The sequence below is a fragment of the Carassius carassius genome, chromosome 7 (assembly GCF_963082965.1).
Source record: "Carassius carassius chromosome 7, fCarCar2.1, whole genome shotgun sequence".
NCBI lineage: Eukaryota > Metazoa > Chordata > Actinopteri > Cypriniformes > Cyprinidae > Carassius > Carassius carassius.
In genome coordinates this window covers 31512756-31535784 of record NC_081761.1, presented here as the reverse complement: position 1 = coordinate 31535784, position 23029 = coordinate 31512756, and the positions used below count along the sequence as shown (strand labels likewise).

General features: G+C 34.7%; 1 protein-coding gene across 7 annotated transcripts in view; it reads right to left on the bottom strand.

Moving 5' to 3' along the window:
* Positions 1-23029, bottom strand: part of LOC132143940 (SH3 and PX domain-containing protein 2A-like) — an 85741-nt gene that overhangs the window by 23630 nt on the left and 39082 nt on the right. For 4 of the 7 annotated variants that reach the window (XM_059554592.1, XM_059554594.1, XM_059554597.1 and 1 more), the window contains exons 6-7: positions 13531-13556; positions 1757-1804 (exon numbers count right to left, since the gene is read on the bottom strand). In XM_059554592.1, coding sequence (XP_059410575.1) covers positions 1757-1804; positions 13531-13556 — 74 coding nt within the window. The remainder of the gene's footprint in view (positions 1-1756; positions 1805-13530; positions 13557-23029) is intronic. The other 3 variants (XM_059554595.1, XM_059554596.1, XM_059554598.1) reach the window with 1 other exon arrangement.

Here is a 23029-nt window from a genome sequence, read left to right as displayed (position 1 = left end):
TGTAGTTTCTTTATATGTGCTTTAACTTCAAACTCTCATGTTCTGGTCTTCTGTAAACTAGAGGTTTTTAATAGGAAATGTTTCAAATGTTCTTACAGAAACATGAAATGTATCATTTTTTTCATTTGCTGTACCTCATGCAAGCACATACTGTATAACCCGTACTATGGTGTTGATGTCTCTTTTGGACACAAACCATGGTATTTGCTCATTCATAAAGCAATTAATTAATATTATTGAACCAAATCATAACTTTTTGTACCAACCAACCTTTTATTCAGTCAACGTCAAGCTGTAATGTGTTGTTAGCGCGATGTGTTTTAACACTATGAGCTATTAAATCAGGATTACTGGGGAATCCTTTGAGTGCAGATGCTCAGTGCTGTGAGAAGCGAGAGAGCAGTAGTTATGTATCTTGTCTTAATCACCATCGGCATGGAACAAACTAATTAGCGATGCCTCACACTTCATGGCGCCATCTCATGCTAACATGAAAACATACTGTATTGCTCAACTGAATGCTTGCAGCTGTGCTGAAGCGAACTGTGAAATATATTTCTGACATTTTAGCACTGTTTGTGCCAATCGCAGAAATATTTCACTTCAATCTGACAGTCACCACAAAGAACACGGTGCTAATTCCAAACTTTCCATTAGCATCAGTTTACTGTTAGCTTACCCCTGCGGAAAAATCCATCATAACCCGGTAGCTGTGGTTTCTTGCTGCTCTAAACTGGACACTAGCTAGTCCATAATGGTTATTATCTTGTAGTCAGTCTTGGACTAGCAATAAACAAGCTACAGTACTTTGGCTGGAACATTGAAGGTCGACCAGCCACAAAAACCTGATTTGACTAGTTAATGACCAGCTTGGACAAGTTAGAAACCACCTTTCTTAAGCCGGATTATGAAAGCATGTACACAAGCAAATGTTATGAGTTATATAATCAGTGTGTTTTCTTTATTTTGCAGTAAATTGACCAATTATGTAGGGTGTGTGCGACGATCATGGTGGAAACACAGGCTCCACATGGGCTATAGTTCTGTTAGCATCAGCATTTATTTCTGAAAACAGAGCGCATTCTTTTCTGAAATGTTTATTTGCATGCCGTGGTCAGTAAGACTTCCCAGGAGAGCACTGAGGAGAGACCACAATCTTTCATGTCATGTTTTACATCCTCCGTTTTCACACCGAATGTCTTCCTCTTCGCTGCTGGCCTTACGACACCTAAATATTTTGTCTTCCAGCATAAACTTTATAAGCCACAAGTAAACCTGCAGACCTATGAGATCTTGCTCTTAAAAAAAGAGTTTTACATCCTTATATAAATGTCTTAGGGGAACTTTTTACGCAATTTAGCCAGTTAAATTCTCATAGTCATGCCCATATACATAACACTTGCAGCCTATTGCATGTACTTGTCCTATTTTAGTCATAGTCCATTAGTAAATTAGTCATATTTACCATTATTCATTTCAAAAGTTAAATTCTGGATTGCTTACATCAGACTCTATCAGAGCTATATCACATTTAAAGCTGTGTATTATGTTGCATTTCCCAATGGAGTTACCAGCCAAGTGGTGATTAGTGGCTTTTCATGTCTTCGCTAAAGTTCGTTTTTGGACCGTGGGTAAGAGCTGTTTTAGGAACCATTCTTGTAAAAACTAGAAAATTACCACATTGAAGAGTTGCACAAGGAAAAGCGAGAGACGAATTTGCACAAGGAGAAGTGAGAGACATATAAAGCACATCTACCTGAGGCCTCAGACTTGGTTGGACTGTCCTGAAGGCCATACATCCAAACTGAGGGCAGCAGAAAAGAGAGAAGAGGGGAAAAAAAAGAGAAAAAAAAAGGAGTTTAAATGTTAGTCAAAAGAGAGTGGAAAAATACACAACAGCCAGCATTGCATGTTTTCATCAAAGCAGCAAAATCCAACCAAAAGTAACAATTTATACACGCTGCAGTACAGTTCACTTCCTTCAAATTTGTGACTAGTGCACAGGCCATTAGCATTAGCTTTGAAATTAGTGTTATTCCTGTAAAGTTTGTTGATGATAGCAAACTTTAAATAATTTCATAAAAAAAGAAATGAAAAGACTTATAGAAAATGTATCCCATTTATAGGACCATTATATAATTTTGAGATGTGAATTTTTATGTCTTAAAAAATCTATTTTATATATATATATATATATATATATATATATATATATATATATATATATACATATTTAAGTGATGTCAAGTGTTGCATTACATTTTATTTATACTGTCAATTTATACTTTCAAAAAAAAATATTGAAAGCACAATATTGACGATATTTAAATGTATTTTGTTTGCAAATGATGCTGGTTATTTTCTACTTTTGACATATTATTATTTTATTTATTTTGACATTATTATTTTATTTCAAGTTATATTTTTCTCTTTTTTTCTTTTTTAGGAAAAATTATTTTTACAATTAAACTGAAATGTGACTTGTTTATAAGACATCTTAATTTCAAGCAATGTGTGCTTTGATTTCATTTGTTAAAAATATTCAACAATTAACCATCAATAGACTGTTGTTTCCTTAAATTGTTTTAAAATCACAAAGATAAGAAATGCACTCTTTCATTAGAAAAATATCCAAACAGTTAATAGCTGGATATATATACAGTAAAAACCTTTAATAAACTATGAGGGCAAAAATAATAAATAAATACATACATTAATAAAATAAAATAATCGTTCATTAATTGCAATCAAGGTAAAATGTTCAATTAATCAAGATTTTGATTTTAGGTCATGTCGTCCCTATATAGTGATGAGCTTGGCATTCGTTCTCACATTACATTAATACAAATTTTGTAACAAATAAACAAATGCTAAGCTCATCACTGTAACACAGCAATCAATATCATTCTGTCAATAAGTATTTTTTTTTTTTTATTAAAAACTGTATAAATAAAATTTAGTGCACAGTATTGTCACTTAAATATGTTTTCTTCTTACAAACAGGCTTTATTAACTTAATGCAAAATCTTTTTGCCCCAAAAAAAAAAATTTTCAGGCCTTTTTTTATCCTCCTTTGTAACACATCTCCCCAGTATAACTGTATCTGCCTAATACCCAATACCAGATAAATAATAGTTCAGTGAACACCTTAAGAGTTATTATGCAAGGCGCCATCTGGTTACAATACGCATAAAGCATCACATGGTGTTGAAAAATAATGTGCGTGTGTGTGTCTGCTCTGACAAATCTATTGCTTGGAAAGCAAGTATGTCTGAGTTTATGAGTGTGAGGTCACAGCAGAGTTTCCTAATATCTTCTCTTTTATCACACACACACACACACACACCAATCTCCATCAGGAAATTAAATGTCACACGTCACTATCGGTAAAAATACCAGAAGGCACCGGGGAGACGTCTCGGCTGACAGGAACAATTACTTTGTTTCTATAACTTATTTCTTTTCAATGCTTCAATGGACTCCCCACAAAGGCATGCATGCCACCAAAAAATGAGGTGTAACATAACCTCTGTAAACAATGAACACACTCAACACCGGCAAAATTCAAGATGTTGCATTTTTACCCCACAGAACAAATCCTGCCCGATATCCTTCCACCCTTCCGTTCCATTCAACACCTCCGACTCCTAATCCATTCATTTCTTCCCTCCTACATTCTATGAGATTGTGAGTTAAAACAACAAATAAAAGCGTAAAATTTGATCCATAGTTAGCAGTTAGCCTTTCATACTCCCATAGGGATTGTTTCCCACCCAAACCCTGATCTGAACGCTGGAGATTTTACTGGCAAATTGATGAATCACTCACAAAAATGTCAAATAAATGCAATGGCGATATCAACAGCCCTTTTTGACTTCAACTACAACCATTTCGGATGTAAGTTTAAAATTCTATGCTTAACTAGCATCAATAAACATTAGCAATAATATACATTTTATTAGAGAAAATGAAAAAATGCACAGAATTAGCAAAACTGTCAGCACAAGTATAATTTGCTAAGTTGGGATGTCAAAAGTACTAGTACTTTGACACCAAGATGACATTAAAAAATAATACAGTTATAATTGTATAATAAATAAATGTACACTTCTACAGCATTTGTTGAACTCATTTCAGTACTTGTGCAATGTCTGAACAGTCAAATGCAAACAGATAGTACAAAAAAAATACTCTAGCATGTTTGTATTATTAATTTAACAACAGTATTTATGAGATAAAAGAAAAACTATTCATGCTCAAATCATCATGCTCTTTATTTCTGACTGTTCACTTCAAAAAATTACTTACAACATATGTCTACTGCCATTGTAAATTGTTAATACTTGTATTAACCGTAATAATTAAATATAAGAGTTGTTTTAATAGTCTTTTAGATGCTACTGAATATAGCTTTGGTATTGAAGTTGGTATATCATAAAATGTTTTTGTGGATGTCAAACCTCTGATGAACCTGCACTTCCCAGCTCAGGGTTGATCTTGAGGTCATCTGTACTTCCCTACAAAAACTTCATTGGGTTTGAATTAAACGGACTCAAGTGCCTTGGAGGTCAAATCATTTACAAATGCTCCACACCCCCGTTAGCAAAGCTCTTCACATCTGACAGATATTAACTTTCCACCTCTCTGACCCTTCCTTCACATAGAAACGCTGAAACACTCACTGTTATGAACATATACTCAATCTCTCCCACTCCCACCCATGATAAACAGACACACACACACAGCATCGCTCACACACACTAGTGATTAAGCTTGGGTCAGCGGTGTTAGAACCGAGTGAATGTCTGTTTTGGTTTCTCTCACTGTAATTTACGTCTCTTTCCTGACCCCAAAGGGTCGACCTCTCTCCATTACAGGAAACATATATGTCTTTCTTTCTGAATCTTGTTTCACACATGCTATAGTATTACCTTAAACATATCTGAAGAAAAACACAACACCTATTTGTTATCGACACTCTTAGATAGGCCTTGTGCATTACAGACACCTTTAACAAAGAGAGCGACCCTTTGATCTGTTTGGCTTTAGACAGCACTTGGTATGGGCATCCCTAGCACACTGGAGATATTATGGTCACTATGACAAAGACAGTAATGCTGATTTGAATATTATGAACTGATCCAGTTATCTGTCAGCTATGAAAGCTCAGCATGTAGACCGCAAAAACAAGAAAACATCAACAAATGAAAATCAAACCTTGTGCTGACTGTGTTTTGGCAGAGGTCACATGAGACAGAAATACATGCTAAGCAACATGCATCTATTTTTGTATTTATGTGGTACTTTTAAAGAAATATTATGCCCCAGAGGTTGAAAAAAATATTTTTAAAAGGTAAAAATATGTCGCCTTTTACAGTGTATGTACAGATTTCATTGTTTTAGCCTGATTCCAGACACAACCCGGTATTATTTTAGAACGATTTATTGTAGTTTTTAATCATATTCTGAATTAGTATTCATTTTTAAGTGTTTTATATACATAGAAAACATTAATTGCAAGTAAAGTGTTTTTCTTAAATTTTTTCAACTTTTGTGAAAATATGGGATAATAATAAATAAATAAAATAAATAAATATGGGCATATGAGATAACGTTCCATCCTTATTCAGCATTATAGATATTTTTATGCAAAAATGAAACAACACTTATTCTGACCTGGACTTTATTAAAAATATATAAAAGAACAAGTGATCATACTAAATTTTACTATATTTTAAATGACAAAAACATCTTGCTTACAAATGCCTAAACCCTAGATTTGAAGAATAGGAGCAAAGAGCGGTAAATATTTCATATTATAATAAATTAGTATTTGGGGGCTGCACTGTGATCCTTTTAATGTCATCTAAAGGTTATTGTTTAAAATATGTCTGTATAGTATGTATGTTTTATATACAAACTATTGTTACACTAAATGACATTTTTATTTCAATCATGGTTAAAATGTATAATAGTCGTTATTTTTTACTCAGAAAAACTATTATAATAAACAATACACATTCCAATGTATGATAAAAAAATAAAGCTGTATTAAACTTTTATTGTTTTGGTTTCCATCTCTGACCCATACACTAAAAAAATCATCTTTTCCATTATTTATAGTTTTGACCAATAAAACTATTATTTTTACAATAATTACATTCATTAACCACTTCAGCTGTTATTTAGATTTTTTGAGAATTAGGCATATGCAATATTGGACCCACCGGTGGGTCCCCAGAGTTGATGTGGTTAACTTCATCAAATAGCTAAACATACTTAGAACAAATTGGAACTAAACATCCTGTCATTTTCCGGTAGCTAACATCTCTAATCAGTCAAACTGCATTCATTAAACGCCATTAAAAACCACACTGACCTATTTAAGCCCATTCCTTTCAATGGAACAGACAAACATACACCACACATACATACAGCCATTCCTCTCAAACTAAAACTATCCCTCCTCCCCTGAAACTCCCATCTGTTCCGCACACCTCTCTCTCTCTCTTTCTCTCTCTCTCTCTCTCTCTCTCCGTATGTCCCCTCCACTCCTCCACAGAGCCCCGAGTCTTGTGTAAACAATATTAGCTAGTCCGACGTCACACTGAACCCACTCTGCCACGTCTGACTGACCCCATTCCAGCAGAACCCCAATTTCCCCTCCGTTTTTCCCCTCTCCACATCTGAGTCTCACACGAGGAGCAGAATGAGAAGAACTGCAAGTAAAGTGTGTCCTTTCCTTGCCAGGGAGGACAGGAAGACATCTGAATAATCTGAGAGGAGTGTCTGTAAGTGTCTGGTTAAAGCTCAGGACCCCAAAGGTTGCAAGTTCAAATCCACCGAGGTATGATCTGTAAAAAGTCTTTAAGATACTTAACCCCAGGCTAAACTCAAGGGGGACTGGATTAACAGACTATAAGATGCTTAGGACAAAAGATGCAGCCAAATGACAAATTTGCAGAAAAAGAATAGCTTTCATTTTACGCTAAGAAATGTGTATTTCTATTCAGCAAAGATATATGAAATTGATCAAAATGGTAGCCAAATAGTTGCTGGATTTCTGTATGGAAAAATATACTGTGGAAGTCAATGGCTAGCCGTGACATTCTTCAAAATATCTTCTTTTGAAAAATCAAACAGGTTTGGAACAACTTGAGAACGGGTAAATTATTTCAAAATTGTAATTTTTGAGTAAACCATTGCTTTAATCTGTTATCATCAATGTCTTAATGCATGTTGAAATAGATCTAACTGACCATTTTTTTGTATGATGATAACTATTTAAATTGCTATTGTTAACAATGGATTTAAAAACTGTTAATCAAAATAACTCAAAATGATGGTGCAGATAATGTATAAATTTCCCCTATTGTGAAGGACGGATCAGACGGTTTTGGCACATTTTACCTAATCCTTAGGGCTCTGAACTTCTGAACAGGTGGTGTATGTCTGCAGGCTGACATAAGAGCAGTTCTGAGAGGACAGAACTGGGCAAAACTGATCCCTATTTGGGGCTTAAGTGTCTCAAACCCATCTGCTTGTCAAGATGCTCTCCCCGAGGAAACGTGACTAACAAGCCAAACTTAGGGTCTTAAGGGTCTTAGAGTTATGTAACTCTTGCTTGCTGTATTACAACAGCCTTCAGTATTGACCAGTAAGCAAAATTACTGAAAAGCATCATCTAAAGAAAATAAAATAAAATAATAATAATAATAAATAAACATGAAAATAAAAATGAAAAGCATTATTGACTTCGTACAAAAAATAAAAAATAAAACAACCTTGAGAATCACAATGTGTCCAATCACTAAAATCCAATGGAATGCAAAAGCATCAACAAAAAGTTTAAAGTAATTAGGAAAAATCTATTTAAATTGACTTACAACCCGAATTCCGGAAAAGTTGGGACGTTTTTTAAATTTTAATAAAATGAAAACTAAAAGATTTTCAAATCACATGAGCCAATATTTTATTCACAATAGAACATAGATAACATAGCAAATGTTTAAACTGAGAAAGTTTACAATTTTATGCACAAAATGAGCTCATTTCAATTTTGATTTCTGCTACAGGTCTCAAAATAGTTGGGACGGGGCATGTTTACCATGGTGTAGCATCTCCTTTTCTTTTCAAAACAGTTTGAAGACGTCTGGGCATTGAGGCTATGAGTTGCTGGAGTTTTGCTGTTGGAATTTGGTCCAATTCTTGCCTTATATAGATTTCCAGCTGCTGAAGAGTTCGTGGTCGTCTTTGACGTATTTTTCGTTTAATGATGCACCAAATGTTCTCTATAGGTGAAAGATCTGGACTGCAGGCAGGCCAGGTTAGCACCCGGACTCTTCTACGACGAAGCCATGCTGTTGTTATAGCTGCAGTATGTGGTTTTGCATTGTCCTGCTGAAATAAACAAGGCCTTCCCTGAAATAGACGTTGTTTGGAGGGAAGCATATGTTGCTCAAAAACCTTTATATACCTTTCAGCATTCACAGAGCCTTCCAAAACATGCAAGCTGCCCATACCGTATGCACTTATGCACCCCCATACCATCAGAGATGCTGGCTTTTGAACTGAACGCTGATAACATGCTGGAAGGTCTCCCTCCTCTTTAGCCCGGAGGACACGGCGTCCGTGATTTCCAACAAGAATGTCAAATTTGGACTCGTCTGACCATAAAACACTATTCCACTTTGAAATAGTCCATTTTAAATGAGCCTTGGCCCACAGGACACGACGGCGCTTCTGGACCATGTTCACATATGGCTTCCTTTTTGCATGGTAGAGCTTTAGTTGGCATTTGCTGATGGCACGGCGGATTGTGTTTACCGACAGTGGTTTCTGAAAGTATTCCTGGGCCCATTTAGTAATGTCATTGACACAATCATGCCGATGAGTGATGCAGTGTCGTCTGAGAGCCCGAAGACCACGGGCATCCAATAAAGGTCTCCGGCCTTGTCCCTTACGCACAGAGATTTCTCCAGTTTCTCTGAATCTTTTGATGATGTTATGCACTGTAGATGATGAGATTTGCAAAGCCTTTGCAATTTGACGTTGAGGAACATTGTTTTTAAAGTTTTCCACAATTTTTTTACGCAGTCTTTCACAGATTGGAGAGCCTCTGCCCATCTTTACTTCTGAGAGACTCTGCTTCTCTAAGACAAAGCTTTTATAGCTAATCATGTTACAGACCTGATATCAATTAACTTAATTAATCACTAGATGTTCTCCCAGCTGAATCTTTTCAAAACTGCTTGCTTTTTTAGCCATTTGTTGCCCCCGTGCCAACTTTTTTGAGACCTGTAGCAGGCATTACATTTTAAATGAGCTAATTAAGTGCATAAAAGTGTAAAATTTCTCAGTTGAAACATTTGCTAAGTTATCTGTGTTCTATTGTGAATAAAATATTGGCTCATGTGATTTGAAATTCCTTTAGTTTTCATTTTATTAAAATTTAAAAAACGTCCCAACTTTTCCGGAATTCGGGTTGTAAATTGAAGAACATCATCAAAATTCTAGTGAAAATTACAAACAAAATTATGCAAAAAGTATAACTGAAAACCTGTTAAAAGTTAAAAGCATGAGCCAAAAACATTAACAATAATAATTTCAAAATTAATCTAAAAACACCAACATATTAGTCCAATATCAAAAATTCAATAATCAGCGAAATCCCAAGCATCAAGTTTTTTGTAAAGTTTAATGAAGACAAAATAACTTCCTTTAATGGGTCTGTTATTGGCAGATTGTGCACTAACCACAAAAATTACCCAAACTTCCAGGCAAAGGGTGGCTGAAGGTAGCAATAAACCATTAGGACTATCAGATCCATTTAAAACATCAACTGGAGGTTTACATAAAGGGTTCAGTCAGGGCTCTGCCGTTTATTTGTGTAAAGTCCCACAGCTATAGCGTAATGCTATTGAATCATGCTCTGTGTGAGTGATTACATTGTAATCATACACTGTTAAGGGCCACCTCAGAGGGAAACAAGACCCCTGTCTTCCTGCCACCAAAAAGCTATGAAAGTCTACTTGTGACCTCTTTCTCTAAACTGTTTACCTAAACCTACAAAGAAACTCTTCTTTAGTTTGTGAGACCCTATGGCAATATCAAAGTATGTCTCATGATACACATAATTTCAGATTGATTATACTGGACCTATTTCCATTGCAAGGAGAAGGTATGCTGTACTTGCCCTGCCTTTGATTAAGCTGTTAGCAGTTTGTCACTACTTAAGCAATGAGGTACATTATGAGAGCCCATGCTATTTTGTGAATACAGATACGACTACATGCAAATGATTATGTATAACAAAAAAAAAATTGATAATTATTATTTAAGCAATAAAACATCAACATATGTACTGTTGTTACCGAGTATGAGCCATGTTTCATGCCTTTGGCCGAATCACAGCAATGCAGGCACTCCTAAATACAACACAATTACGAGTGTGATATTGCTTTTACACAGCACTTTAATAATAACAAGTTATTATAGGGCAACTTACAAACAATATTGACAGTTACTTTTTTTTTTTTTTTGCTCCAGCAATGGTTTTGTTCTTGAATGAATTAGTGTCTTTAAACAAATCAGTTGAGTAAATGATTCAATGACTCACTCATAAACAGAGTCACTTGTTTCACTCATGAACGAATCAGTGTTTTAAACAAATTGTTTGAATAAATAGTTTGCTCCAAACCAGTTACTATTTGCCACCCCACCCACCCCCTGTTTACATTGTCATTTTCAAAACCATTTTAAAAAGACATTACTCATAACAGCGTGAAAGCTCTGGTGGATGGGACTGCCAGGGGAACTACGAAGCCCACGCCTGGAACAAGTTTGTTTTTGATAATGACACTTTCCAGCTGCAGTTCCCACCTGCTAAACCCTCAGAGATAATTCATTAGGATGGAAACCATAGAGCCAAACGTTCAAACTGACAGAAAGATGGGGACAAAGTGATACCTCGGATCCTTAAACAGAAAAATAAATGACAAATTTCCAATCTTGCAAAAATACATATCTGAGTAATTAGGATAACAACTTCAGGATGTTATTCACTTGTACTGTAGCTAACATAGATGATTACTGATGTCTGACAGATGCACATCCAGTGGTCATCTTAAAAACAGTGAGGAACAGAGGATGATGATGATTCCAGTGATCCAAATCACTGATGATAAATGGTTCCACATGATTTCTTGTCAAATGAGAGGTGGAAAGGGGGGAACAACAGCTGGAAATGCTCATTACATCACCTTAAATGCTAGTCAAATTATAACCCAAATGTAAGCAGTTTTCAAACGTTGTGAGAGCAAATATATGTAAATGAACAAACAGACAAACAAATGATGAATGGACAGACAAATATTTGTACAGACACTGCAGACCTAATAAAAACTGGAACAAACAATTGTCTGTAATAAGTATTAACTGGTCTAAAAAAAATAACATTCATTTGTCTTGATCAAGTTTTGCCTACAACAAACAGATCCAATGTTCCCTTAAGGATAATAAAACCTTAATCAAAATACACAAGGATATATTTAATAAATGTATTAATCAGTGTCAATGGAAATCTCCCAAATGATATAAAAACAAATGTGCGTTGTGTGTGTGCTGATGTTTTTTCATAGTGACCTACTTAGTGACACATTTTACTGCATATTTGACCTTACAGTACGAGCTAAACACAAATTCACAAACCTGAATGTTGTTCCTTTTTATACTCTGGTACAACATCATCTATAAAACTAAACCCGTCTATCTAGCACTTTGCCTCATCACAAATGTACAGAAATAACCACAGTATGAGGCCAGAACGCTGCACTCTGCCCCCAAAAAAATCACTAATGACTCTGCATCCATCTGACTGTACATGTGTGTTTCACCTTCCAAACACATTCAGCTCTTAACATCACAAACATGAGTACTAGCTTCCAAAGCGCTAAAAAAACATTAGTTTTAGTGTTGCACTACAGAACCTGTGACGATACTTTATTCACTGTAATTTTAATGGTAAACGACTGCAAAAATGCTACAGTAAAAACCTGTTAACTGGATTCTTACAGTGAAAAACTGTGATAGAGCTAGTGTGACATTTAATGTAATTTTACTAAAAAGAAATATGGTTAAAAATAATCAATGGTCCTTAGTTTGTTCTTACATTACATTGTATGTTGTTAAATATTTATAGTAAATATTTTAATGCCAAGTGTGTTACTATGGTGTTGGAGTCAGAGTGGTTATGTTGATTTAGCAGAAAGAAAGCTGTTGGATCTACTGGTTTGTTTATTTGTTCATTCATTTTTGTAAATTAAACAACAATTAAAATGTAAACTTTACAGGTTCCTCTGTTACATTTTTACTGTATTTTAGATTACAGAATTCTTCTGGCAACCATGCTGGCAGGTTTATTTCATAAAAACCACATGATTGAGGATTACACCTTAAAACTACTTTTTTTAAAATATTTTGTTGAAAATAAAGTTATAAATAAATGCAAACAGGAAATAGAGCAACATCTGGAATTATTCAATACATCATTCAAACTTCTGATTACATCTTTATTGCATATTTGGAACCAAAAACTAAATCCAAATGTTAGTAAATTTGAAAAAATTGTCAGAGCAAATGAATGTGTGTTTACATGCGGAAAGCAAACAGATCAAAAACGGAAAATGTTTCTAAGGGATGTGTGTGGGAGCGACGACAAGAACTCCAATGTTCATTCCAATCCAAATTACATTAGTGTTCAACAGTGTGTGTGTGTGTGTGTGTGTGTGTGTGTGTGTGTGTGTGTGTGTGTGTGTGTGTGTGTGTGTGTGCATGCATATCTGAATAAGTCTGCAGAACGGCTGTTCACTCACAAAACACACACCCTAGCATGCTATGCAAAGCCTCAAGCCTCTGTGCCTCAACATTATTATAACAGCATGAAAAATAAGTATATATATTTATTTGTACATGCATGAATAAAACAAAATAAAATAAAATAAAATAAAATAAAAATAAAAATAAAAATAAAAATAAAAATAAAAATAAATAAAATAAAATAAAATAAAATAAAATAAAATAAAATAAAATAAAATAAAATAAAATAAAATAAAATAAAATAAATAAAATAAAATAAAATAAAATAAAATAAAATAAAATAAAATAAAATATGCCAGCGAGGTGGTTCCATGTTTTTTCTGTGCCATCAGCCGGACGACTTGGCTGAGACCACTTTGGCAACAGCATGAAGTACAAATGCTCATACTTTCATGTGGCTTTCCACCAAAGTCCCACCAGTTATTCCTAAAACCTTTTACAGCTGACACTTCCAGAGCTCTAAAAACCTCTGAGTCATGTGCAATTCTCTAAAGAAACTCAGCTGAAACCCTGAGCTGAGAGCAAAACAGCAAGTCATTCAATGCCGCAATAACAGAGAGGGCATGCAGAGTTAGTGAGCGGGGTTTGAGTTAGTACTTAAACCCAGCAACAGGTTTAACAATCACATGGGAGGTAAATCAAAATCTGTCTTACCTGACTTGCGTTTGGATCCATAATCCCTGTAAAAAAAGCAACAGCAGAGTGACATGGTAAGTCACAGTGAGACAATGTCCTGCAGCAGACAGCTGTCACACTCACACACACTCCCTCACACACACACTCGAGAGAGATGCAGTGAGAGCAAGATATGTGCCAGGGCAAGGAGCAAGTGTGTGTTAAGATCGAAGGGGCCAGCTGCTATCGCCACAACATCTGATCATGTGACCCAAACAGAACCATAGCTCTTTCTCTATCCTTTTATCCCCCATCCCTCCTCTCATCCTCCAGCTCTGGGATAAAAAGGGCGGATCTCTTAACACACACTGATTAATAGATCAAAATGACACCCAGCCTGTGTGTGACACTTATCCATCAGCAAAAAAAATCTAGTTAAAAGGTGAAAAGGGAGGAGATCTATTTATAGAAACTGATGCCAATGGGGAGCTATCAAATTAAGCAAATGTGCAAACACATACATTGGAAACACACATTAAAAAGATGAATGGAAGGAAGACAAAAGTACACAGAATAACTATATTTAAATATATATATAACTATATATTTGTTTTAAGAAAAAGAGTGGTACGTGTTCTTCCAAAACTTAATATTGAAGTAAGCATAAGAACTTATCAACATTGTTAGACGGTTTTTAAGTGGTTGCTCTCTCTTTGATATTGTGGTTGATGTGCTGATGCTTAATAGCATCACTAATAACACCTAAAACCATTAAAGAGCATCTTAAATGTCATTTCTGCTTTGTAATGAATGCTACAATGCAAGATGGATCACAAAATCATACAGTCCCTAATTGGAAATGGTTCAAATATGCAGAAGATGCTAGAATTATTATGTAAAAAAAGAAAAAAAAATTAAATAACAATTATTATTTTATAATAATAGATGCAAAGAAGCAAAAGAAAAAAATCATTAAATTATTAAAAATTAATACAATTGTAATAATTTTTATTTTAATGCAATTAAATTTTAAATATTAACTACAGCAATCCTTGGTGAATACAGTTCATTAGCCTAATGGTGAACGCTGTTTAGTGTTTATAAGCAACATACACATAATTGAGAATGTACAGTGACAGGGGGCTCACCCAAACATAATTTAATATCTAATAAATTAACAGAATTTATAAGAAAGAGTTGAATAAAAATGCAATAATGCCAAAGATGTTGGTGTACAATACAAGCATACTGTAATTGGAAGTGGCTGATGTAGTTCCATTTGAATAGATTAAGTTTATTACATGACTTACTGTACATATTATGATACACACACACACATTCATGGCCGGTATTTCCCTAAAAAACCCCTTAAGGGCATTTGCTTAATATCTACATTCCCCCCATCTAGTCCCAAATATGACAAGCCCTCCATCTTCTCTCCTTCCTCTCATCTGTTTCTGCATCTCTTTCTTTTCATCATTCTCTTGCTCAATCTCCTCCTTTGTGACTCCCATGGGAGAATGAATACTCTCTTTTTCAGATCAGCAGTATGAGGTCACGGCAAACCTTCAAGAATGAACTCCTTTGTAGCCGAATAGAGGCAGGACAGTGTCCTAAAAGCCCTAACTCAGAGAGATCTGCTATCTGTCCATTAACACAGATATAGGACATGACATTTATGAAATGAACAGCAGGAAAATATGAACAGCAGGAAAATATGTGTAGCAAGTGTCATACTGAGTCTTATTGGGATAAAAAATAAAAAAATAAATAAGAGATAAGAAATATAAATATAAATGCATTTTGTATATAATTGCCTCTTCTTTAATTAATACATCAAAAAACTGCATTATATATATATATATATATATATATATATATATATATATATATATATATATATATATATATATATATATATATATATATATATATATAATTATTATTATTACTATAAAGAAATTAAAATTGTGAAAATCTAATTAAATCATTTGCATACCGAATTGTTATTGTTCTTCTTCCATTTAAAATGTAAACTGGAAAAGCTTTGTGTGCTTTCTTTACATGCAACCAAAGACTAAAAACTTTAAGAAATGCACATCAAGGTTCATTTTAAAGGCATGTTTTGCATGGCAGAAATTCAGGAAATAGTCTCCGCCAAAGCTCTCCAGACCGATTGTTAACCTCTTGAGTCGTATCTAATAGTAAATACTTCACGTTTGACGCTTGAGACGTTTAGTAGAGGAAGTGTTATTGGAAGTGACAGTTCACCATACCCTGCACTAGGTCTACAGGTAATATACGGCATCACTTGGGTCGGCCCAAAAGTTTCAGACAAGAAATCTACAGTTCTCAGCTTTATCACTCCCAGAGTCACTATTAAACAAGGCGCAGCATATGATGACGGCTGAGGAAAGGCAGGAAATGGGCACCACTCTGTTCATTCACTCCACTTGACCATAAAAGAGTAAAGTAATATACTATAAATCCACAAGTGACGCATTGCATTCTGTGTCTTGGTGATATCTTCATAAAGTCATCTCTGGCATTTGCTGTGGTCTATTTTAATAACAGACCTGTTCAATGTCTGTCAAGCTCATAGTGACCACCAGCTTAGACACAAATGAAGCGTATGAATTATGCACTGGCTTTCAGAAAGATCAACTTTCTTAATATTTGACTTTTAAACAGTATGGTAAAGGTAAATTTTTATGTGCAATCAAGCAACTGAAATAAAAAAAAAAAATTTAAATTAAGGTCAATCATTGCCATCTATATTCTTAAAAATAAAGATTCCAAACTGGAATTTTCACAGTGATGCCAAAGAAAAACCATTTTTGGTTCCAAAAAGAACCTTTCGTGGAACAGTTCCTAAAAGAACCGTTTTCTCTTAGTGTTAAACACATTTTAAGAATCAGAAGAACATTTTCCACTATAAAGAACTTTTGCGGAATTAAAATGTTCCATGTATGTTAATGGTTCTTCGGGGAACCATCAATGCCAATAAAGAACCTTTATTTTTAAAATTATATAGTAAGGTTTTACATGGAATCATAGACGCCAATAAAGAACCATTACTTTTAAGAACAACATTAAATATTGCACAAAAAGATTATTTATAGTGGAAAAGGTACTTCTTTTACTTCACGCTAAGGGAAATAAGAGTTCTTTTAAGAACTGTACATTGAAAGTTTTTTGGAAGGAAATGGTTCTTCTATGACATTGCTTTGAAACCCTATTTTGAAGCCTTTTTTTTTTTAAGTATGTTATAAAAAGTCTTCCCAAACGTTTGTTTTCTTCATTTGAGGACCTTTGGCCATAAACAAGGAGACAAATACACAGTCACACACATTCACAGGGTTATGTTACTTCTTGAGCTGCAGAGAATAGAATGTGCTTGACATCTATTTTATGCAGTGAAGTTATATGGCTCTCAGAGAAGTGTGCTACTTCTGGAATATTATTATGCCAGATAGTCCTAAACTGCAGGAACACCATGCTTGCCTCAACTGAAGCACAATATTTTTTAAAGCAAATAGCCCTCTACAGTGGAATAACACCAGAACATTAATGATTAAAAATGAACAAGACAAAGAGAAAAAGAGAAACACTGAGCCAGCACTGGGCTTGGATAATTCAGTTACATCATTGTGAATATGAGATGATTAGAATATCAGACTGAAAGAAAGGAATTCTATTAAGTTCAGTGAAACAAATGATGTGGAAGTAGGGCTGAGAGAAACAAAAAGAAGCTAAAGAGAGTAGTAGTACAGTTTGCTGGACAGGTACACTGTACCTTTAAAAAGTTTAGGGTCGGTAAGATTTTATTTTTTTAATGCTTTCGCTGTTCTGTAAATGCAAAGCTGAATTTTCAGCATCATTACTCCAGTTTTCAGTGTCACATGATTCTTCAGAAGTCATTTTAATATGCTGATTTGCTGCTCAAGAAACATGAAACATGTTGAATGCAGTTAATATTTATGGTGAAACTGTGAAAGTTCAAATGACAGCATTTATTTGAAATAGAAATCTTTTGTACATTGTACGTCTTTACTCTCACTTTTGATCAGTTTACTGAATTTGCTCCCTTTGCTGAATAGAAGTAATCATTTCTTTCACCACGTTTGAACAGCATGGTTCATCAGCCGCTGTTAAAGTGTGTTTAACAGGGTTCAGAGGTTCTGTATTTGTTCCAAACACCTCAGCAAAGCATAAACTCCATGATACCTCTCCATGATAGACTCTGAGAGAGTAGCGTTGAGGTGTATTTACTGGCCTGAGCATCTGCAAAGCATTAAGAGGGGCAGAGGGGTGGACGTCTCATGAGGTGAGAGCGGGACGGGGAAGAGGACAGAAGGTGTGGAAAGGAGAAACGGGTGGGCCTGCATGCTAACCAATGACCTCTGACTCTTACACCGAACTTTTACCAGACAGAAAGAAAGCAAGAAACTAGCTAGCTTGGGTGTTCAGAGTGATTTTAGCTTGCTATGCAGTTGGTAGCGTCTTGGGTCATTTCTAGGTGGTTGCAAGGCCCAAATCAATATATATTTATGATATTTTTCTTCCGTTTTACAGCTTGGGTCCTTCCTTTAGTGCAATGTCAAAGAACAGAAAAATACACACAACCATATGCACACAAGAAGAACAAAAATACCAAGAAATGCCAAGCAATGTTTCATAACTTGAGCCTCTGGCTGCATACTCTGGTTTCCGTTATTGTTCTGTTTCTGCGTCAGCGAGGACGGGAAACTGGACCATGTGTTACAACACAAGACTTCTGAGTTACAAACAGATCTAACATTTACTGAAACTAAAGCCTCATGATGCATGTTTACGGAGAGCACAGAGATCTTCAGTGGAACTGCACACTCTCAGCTCTTGAGCTTTCTCAACGGTTCACTGATGGTTAGATCTGGGGACTGAAGAAGGTGTCTGAAATCAATCTGGCTGTTTACAAAAACCATTCTGTGTTTATATGGAAGACATTATCCTTGTATAATATGGAAAAACAACGAGAAATCTAAAGGCTAATGGTTCCTAACAGCAAACTAATGCGGTTTTAGGGATTAGGGTGAAATATGATTCAACACAGCGCAGAGGTTTTTCCATCACCTGGGGGTTGTAATGGATTTGGGACAATTTTCTTATCTTTTTGATTCTGTTCTGCCAGTTTCGGTTCCCACTGACTTCCATTGAACTACAGTGGAAGTCAGTTGTAACTGAAAATGTTTGGTTATTAACATTCTTCAAAATATCGTATTTTACATTCCACACAAGAAATAAAATCACACCGGTATAAGAAAAAAAAAACATGTGGATGAGTAAACAATGATTGGACTATCCCTTTAAGAGCAAGTGCACATTCTTGTGGTGCCATCAGCCAATCAGCATTGTGTGATGTCATTTTCCTTCCATTTTTAACATCAATTTCCTCCATGAAAGTTCCGTTGGCTAAAAGGACCTCAACAGACATGCCACATGAAACAGGCCTTCAGCTTTGCTAAATCACAATTATTTTTGGCTATCCTTTGTTCTTACTGTGTGTCTCATTGTCTGTCTCTTTCCTTAACTGTTCATCTTATCAGGCCTTCAGGCAACAGCACTTTAGATAATTAACTAGTTTTATCTGGCATTAACCCCCTGAAGAGCCACACAATAATCAGTCACTGTGACCAGTGACCACCTGGCTTTGCACCTAAATCAGCTATTCATGACTCTCCACTGAACAACTCTTTCATTTCATACCAAAACACTTTACAGTTTGAGACCAGCTTTATACCCAGACAACCTAATACATTAGCCTTTCATATTTGAAATCAACACTTTTAGTGTTAATAATACACTATAATCCACGTATAATTGATATATAAACTGTTTATGGTCAGTTATTTTACTTCTATCTGACATTATGCTGATCAAAAAAGACAGTCAAGATATTTATAATAATATAAAGGTTTTCTATTTCAAATCAGTGTTTTTCTATTTAACGTTTTGTGCATCAAATTTTCCTGAAAGAAAAAAAAAGCTGTCGCTGTTTCAGCAAAAATAGTGGCTACTTTGAAGAACCTAGAATATGACATATTTTCAGTTGTTTCACACTTTTTTGTTATGTATATAATTCCATATATAATTCCACATGTGTTAATTCATAGTTTTGATGCCTTCAGTGTGAATCTACAATTTTCATAGTCATGAAAATAAAGAAAACTCTTTGAATGAGAAGGTGTGTCCAAACTTTTGGTCTGTACTGTATATATATATATATATATATATATATATATATATATATATATATATATATATATATATATATATATATATATATATATATATATATATATATATATATTAATAGATATAATACAATAAAATTAAAATTATGATCTGAACTGAAAATATAGGAACTGCAATATACATTTTTACATACATTTTCATCTAATTTTGAGTGTATTTATTTGCAGCACTGTGATCAAATGTCATTTGTTTCTCTAAGGGGTTTAAGTCAGAGCCCCCTCCCCATTTAATTACACAGAAAGACTATAGGATAACCAGGTCAGGATTTACAGCACTCCATGAGGGAATACACAGCCTACCAACAACCATCCATCATACCAGCTAATAAAAAATGTCCCCCTGTACACAGTCGGGAAACAGAGAGAGACAGTGAGAGAGACTGCTCAACATCAGATGGTCTAAAATAGCAAACTTCTGTTTGTGGAGGAAACGCTGCTGTGATCATTGCCATCTGTCTCAGATCTGATGTCAGTGCATGGGTTCAATCCATGGAATAATGGACAGACAGAGAGATACTGGAGGCATCTTATGCTAGAGAGCTATAGGATATCCTTTCTGTGAGTTTGAATGTTAATGCTATTTCTTGTGCAATTGTGTACAGTAATACAGCCATGACATCTCAATTCTGACTGTACTGGATAGCAGCTTTCGTGTGGTACTATGTTGCACACTTAAGGGGAGAACACTCTCCAGTGTGCTGTGAACGCATGCTGCAGTGTTCACAGATCTCCTGGGACTCCAGTCGCTTGTCTGTGAGTTCAGTCTGGCTGGAAAAAATGTGTCTGACAGGAAAAGCAACCAGCCACAGTGTATTTAAATTATGTGTGTGAGTGTGTGACACAGAAAGATTCAAAGACAGCAGACAACTGTCAGCTAGATATATATGCATATAACAAATTCTATTACTTATAATCCAATTAAAATTTGGTTTTTAGAACATTTAAACAAAATGTGTAAATTCCATTTTCAGCATGCCGTGTCTAAAATTAACCCTCAGCAAGCCTCAAAATGCAAATAAGGATTGACACTGTCGAGAAAATAAGATCTTAAATAAAAATTCCTACAAAAAAGGGCTTTTTATAGGGTAATAAATCAATAGATAGGAATGATTGTAAATGCTTTTAGAGCGCCCTCTGGTGGTCATAACAGTTCATTTACACTGACAATTAGGACAGGATGCCTCCATTTGTTCAGTGTAAATAATGATATATTTTTTTACAATCTACACTTACAAACAAACAAAGAAATAAAATCAGAAAATAATTATTTGGCATTTGCGTGTACAGAAGTAATGTTATTTAAAGAATTAAATCAGAATAAAATATTTTTCTTTTATTACAACATCAATAATAATAATAATAATAATAATAATAATAATAAAGAGAAAATCGATCAATTACATCTCCCAAATGCAGAAATATTTGAGGAAGACGTTCAACGTTTCCATTTTTGTCTGTTTAAGCTGCAATTTGAATATCTTCCAGCAGATGGCTCCAAAGAGTCAATTTCCTCTTGATTGTATAAAAAAAAAGTTTTATGCTTTGGGAAGATTTGCATTTATCTGATATTTTGATTTTAACTCAGTCACTGAGGTGTTCTGTAGCTCAATTCTATAAAATATCTACACAGATCTTAAATTTGCATTAAGTCAATATCTTATTCCATGCCATTAAGAGTATGTACATTTATTTATGTTTTTTTTTTTTTTTTTTTTTTAGAAAGAATAGACCGTCTAAAATATTTATTTTGCAAAACATACTCCAATAATCTTTTTTCATTTACAACTTCAAAAACAAACAAACAAAAAAATACATTTTACAGTATTATATACAGTATGTTAGACAAACTTACCGAATATAAAATTATGTTCTGCTGTCCTGACAGTGACAATCGTGATATATTATATGTATAAAACGTTTTTCTTCAAATGTAGGCTAAATCTTAAATCCTCCCTGATTACACCGTCTAATGTCGTCTAGCAGCAATTCAGAATTAATTGTGGCTCATTGTTAGTTTTCAAAGAGCATCTTTGTCTGTCTTCCTCAGATGGATGGAGTTCTTTCCCTCCAGCTGTGTTAACGGAGGGGTTTCATTGTCAACAGTGCCCTACATTGTCCCTGAGAACAGCCATGCAGCGCAAACACACTACAAGTCTTCTGGCACAAACTGTGGTCATTAAAAATCAAATCCACTAAACAAAACAAATGCCATGAACACAGAGGAAGGGAGATGATACGGTGTTATGGGACCAGTAGCTCGTTTGAAATCAGTATTTGCTGAAAGTTATGGCTCACGTGTGTGTTCTTCCTCGGGGGAATTAATTTCCCGGTGGAAATCTTCAGCGAATCAATAATTCATATCCATCTAAAAACAGAAACACTAGCAGCACACTTACACGGCACAAAAGCATCTCAGATTTCACCTTCACTTCAACCGCCCTGACGACAGACAGACCGCATTCAACCAATCCATTATTCAATGAACTCCATGACTCCACATCTCGCCTAGAAGGCTAAATCTAGGTAATATTACGAAAAGTCCATCTGTTTCGAGTGATAATAATCTGGCAACATGAGTTTAACAGTTCATAGTGGCAAATGATTGTAATATTTCGCAAGTAATACGATTTAAAAGGCTAGCTGGAGCCAGACATCTGTTCATTTAAAGGTAAAGTTCAAGATATAGTCACCCTCTTTTTTAGTAATGCGAGATTCCCAGCTTCAAAATGACAAAGAACCACTATAAAAAAAGATTATAATCATATATTGACTTAAATTTGAGTTTGCTCATCATACGAAGCTACCATATGGCTTCAGAAGTCTTGAAATAAGTGTATCAGGTCATACTATTATGATAATATTATGCGTACTATTTTGGAGCTACATACAGCACTTAATATAAATACACACCATGGAAATCAGAGAGAAGTACATTTTTCAACAGCAGAAGAAAGAAAGTCATACTGAAAAGAAACAGTAGCATGATATTATGATATAGTATAATAATATATACTTACATATAAAGACATGTCAAAAAGTTTCTTATTTCCAAATTCAGCCAGAATTTTCATATTTTTTTAATACAATAAATGCTCAAATGTTTCTGGGGGGTGGGGGGGGGGGGTGTTATGAGTCCTTTATGATCTCCAATGCTGAATTTATTTGATAAGTAATATTGTCAAATATTATTGCATTTTAAAATATCTTTTTTATATTTGAAAATATTTGAAAATACAATATATTCC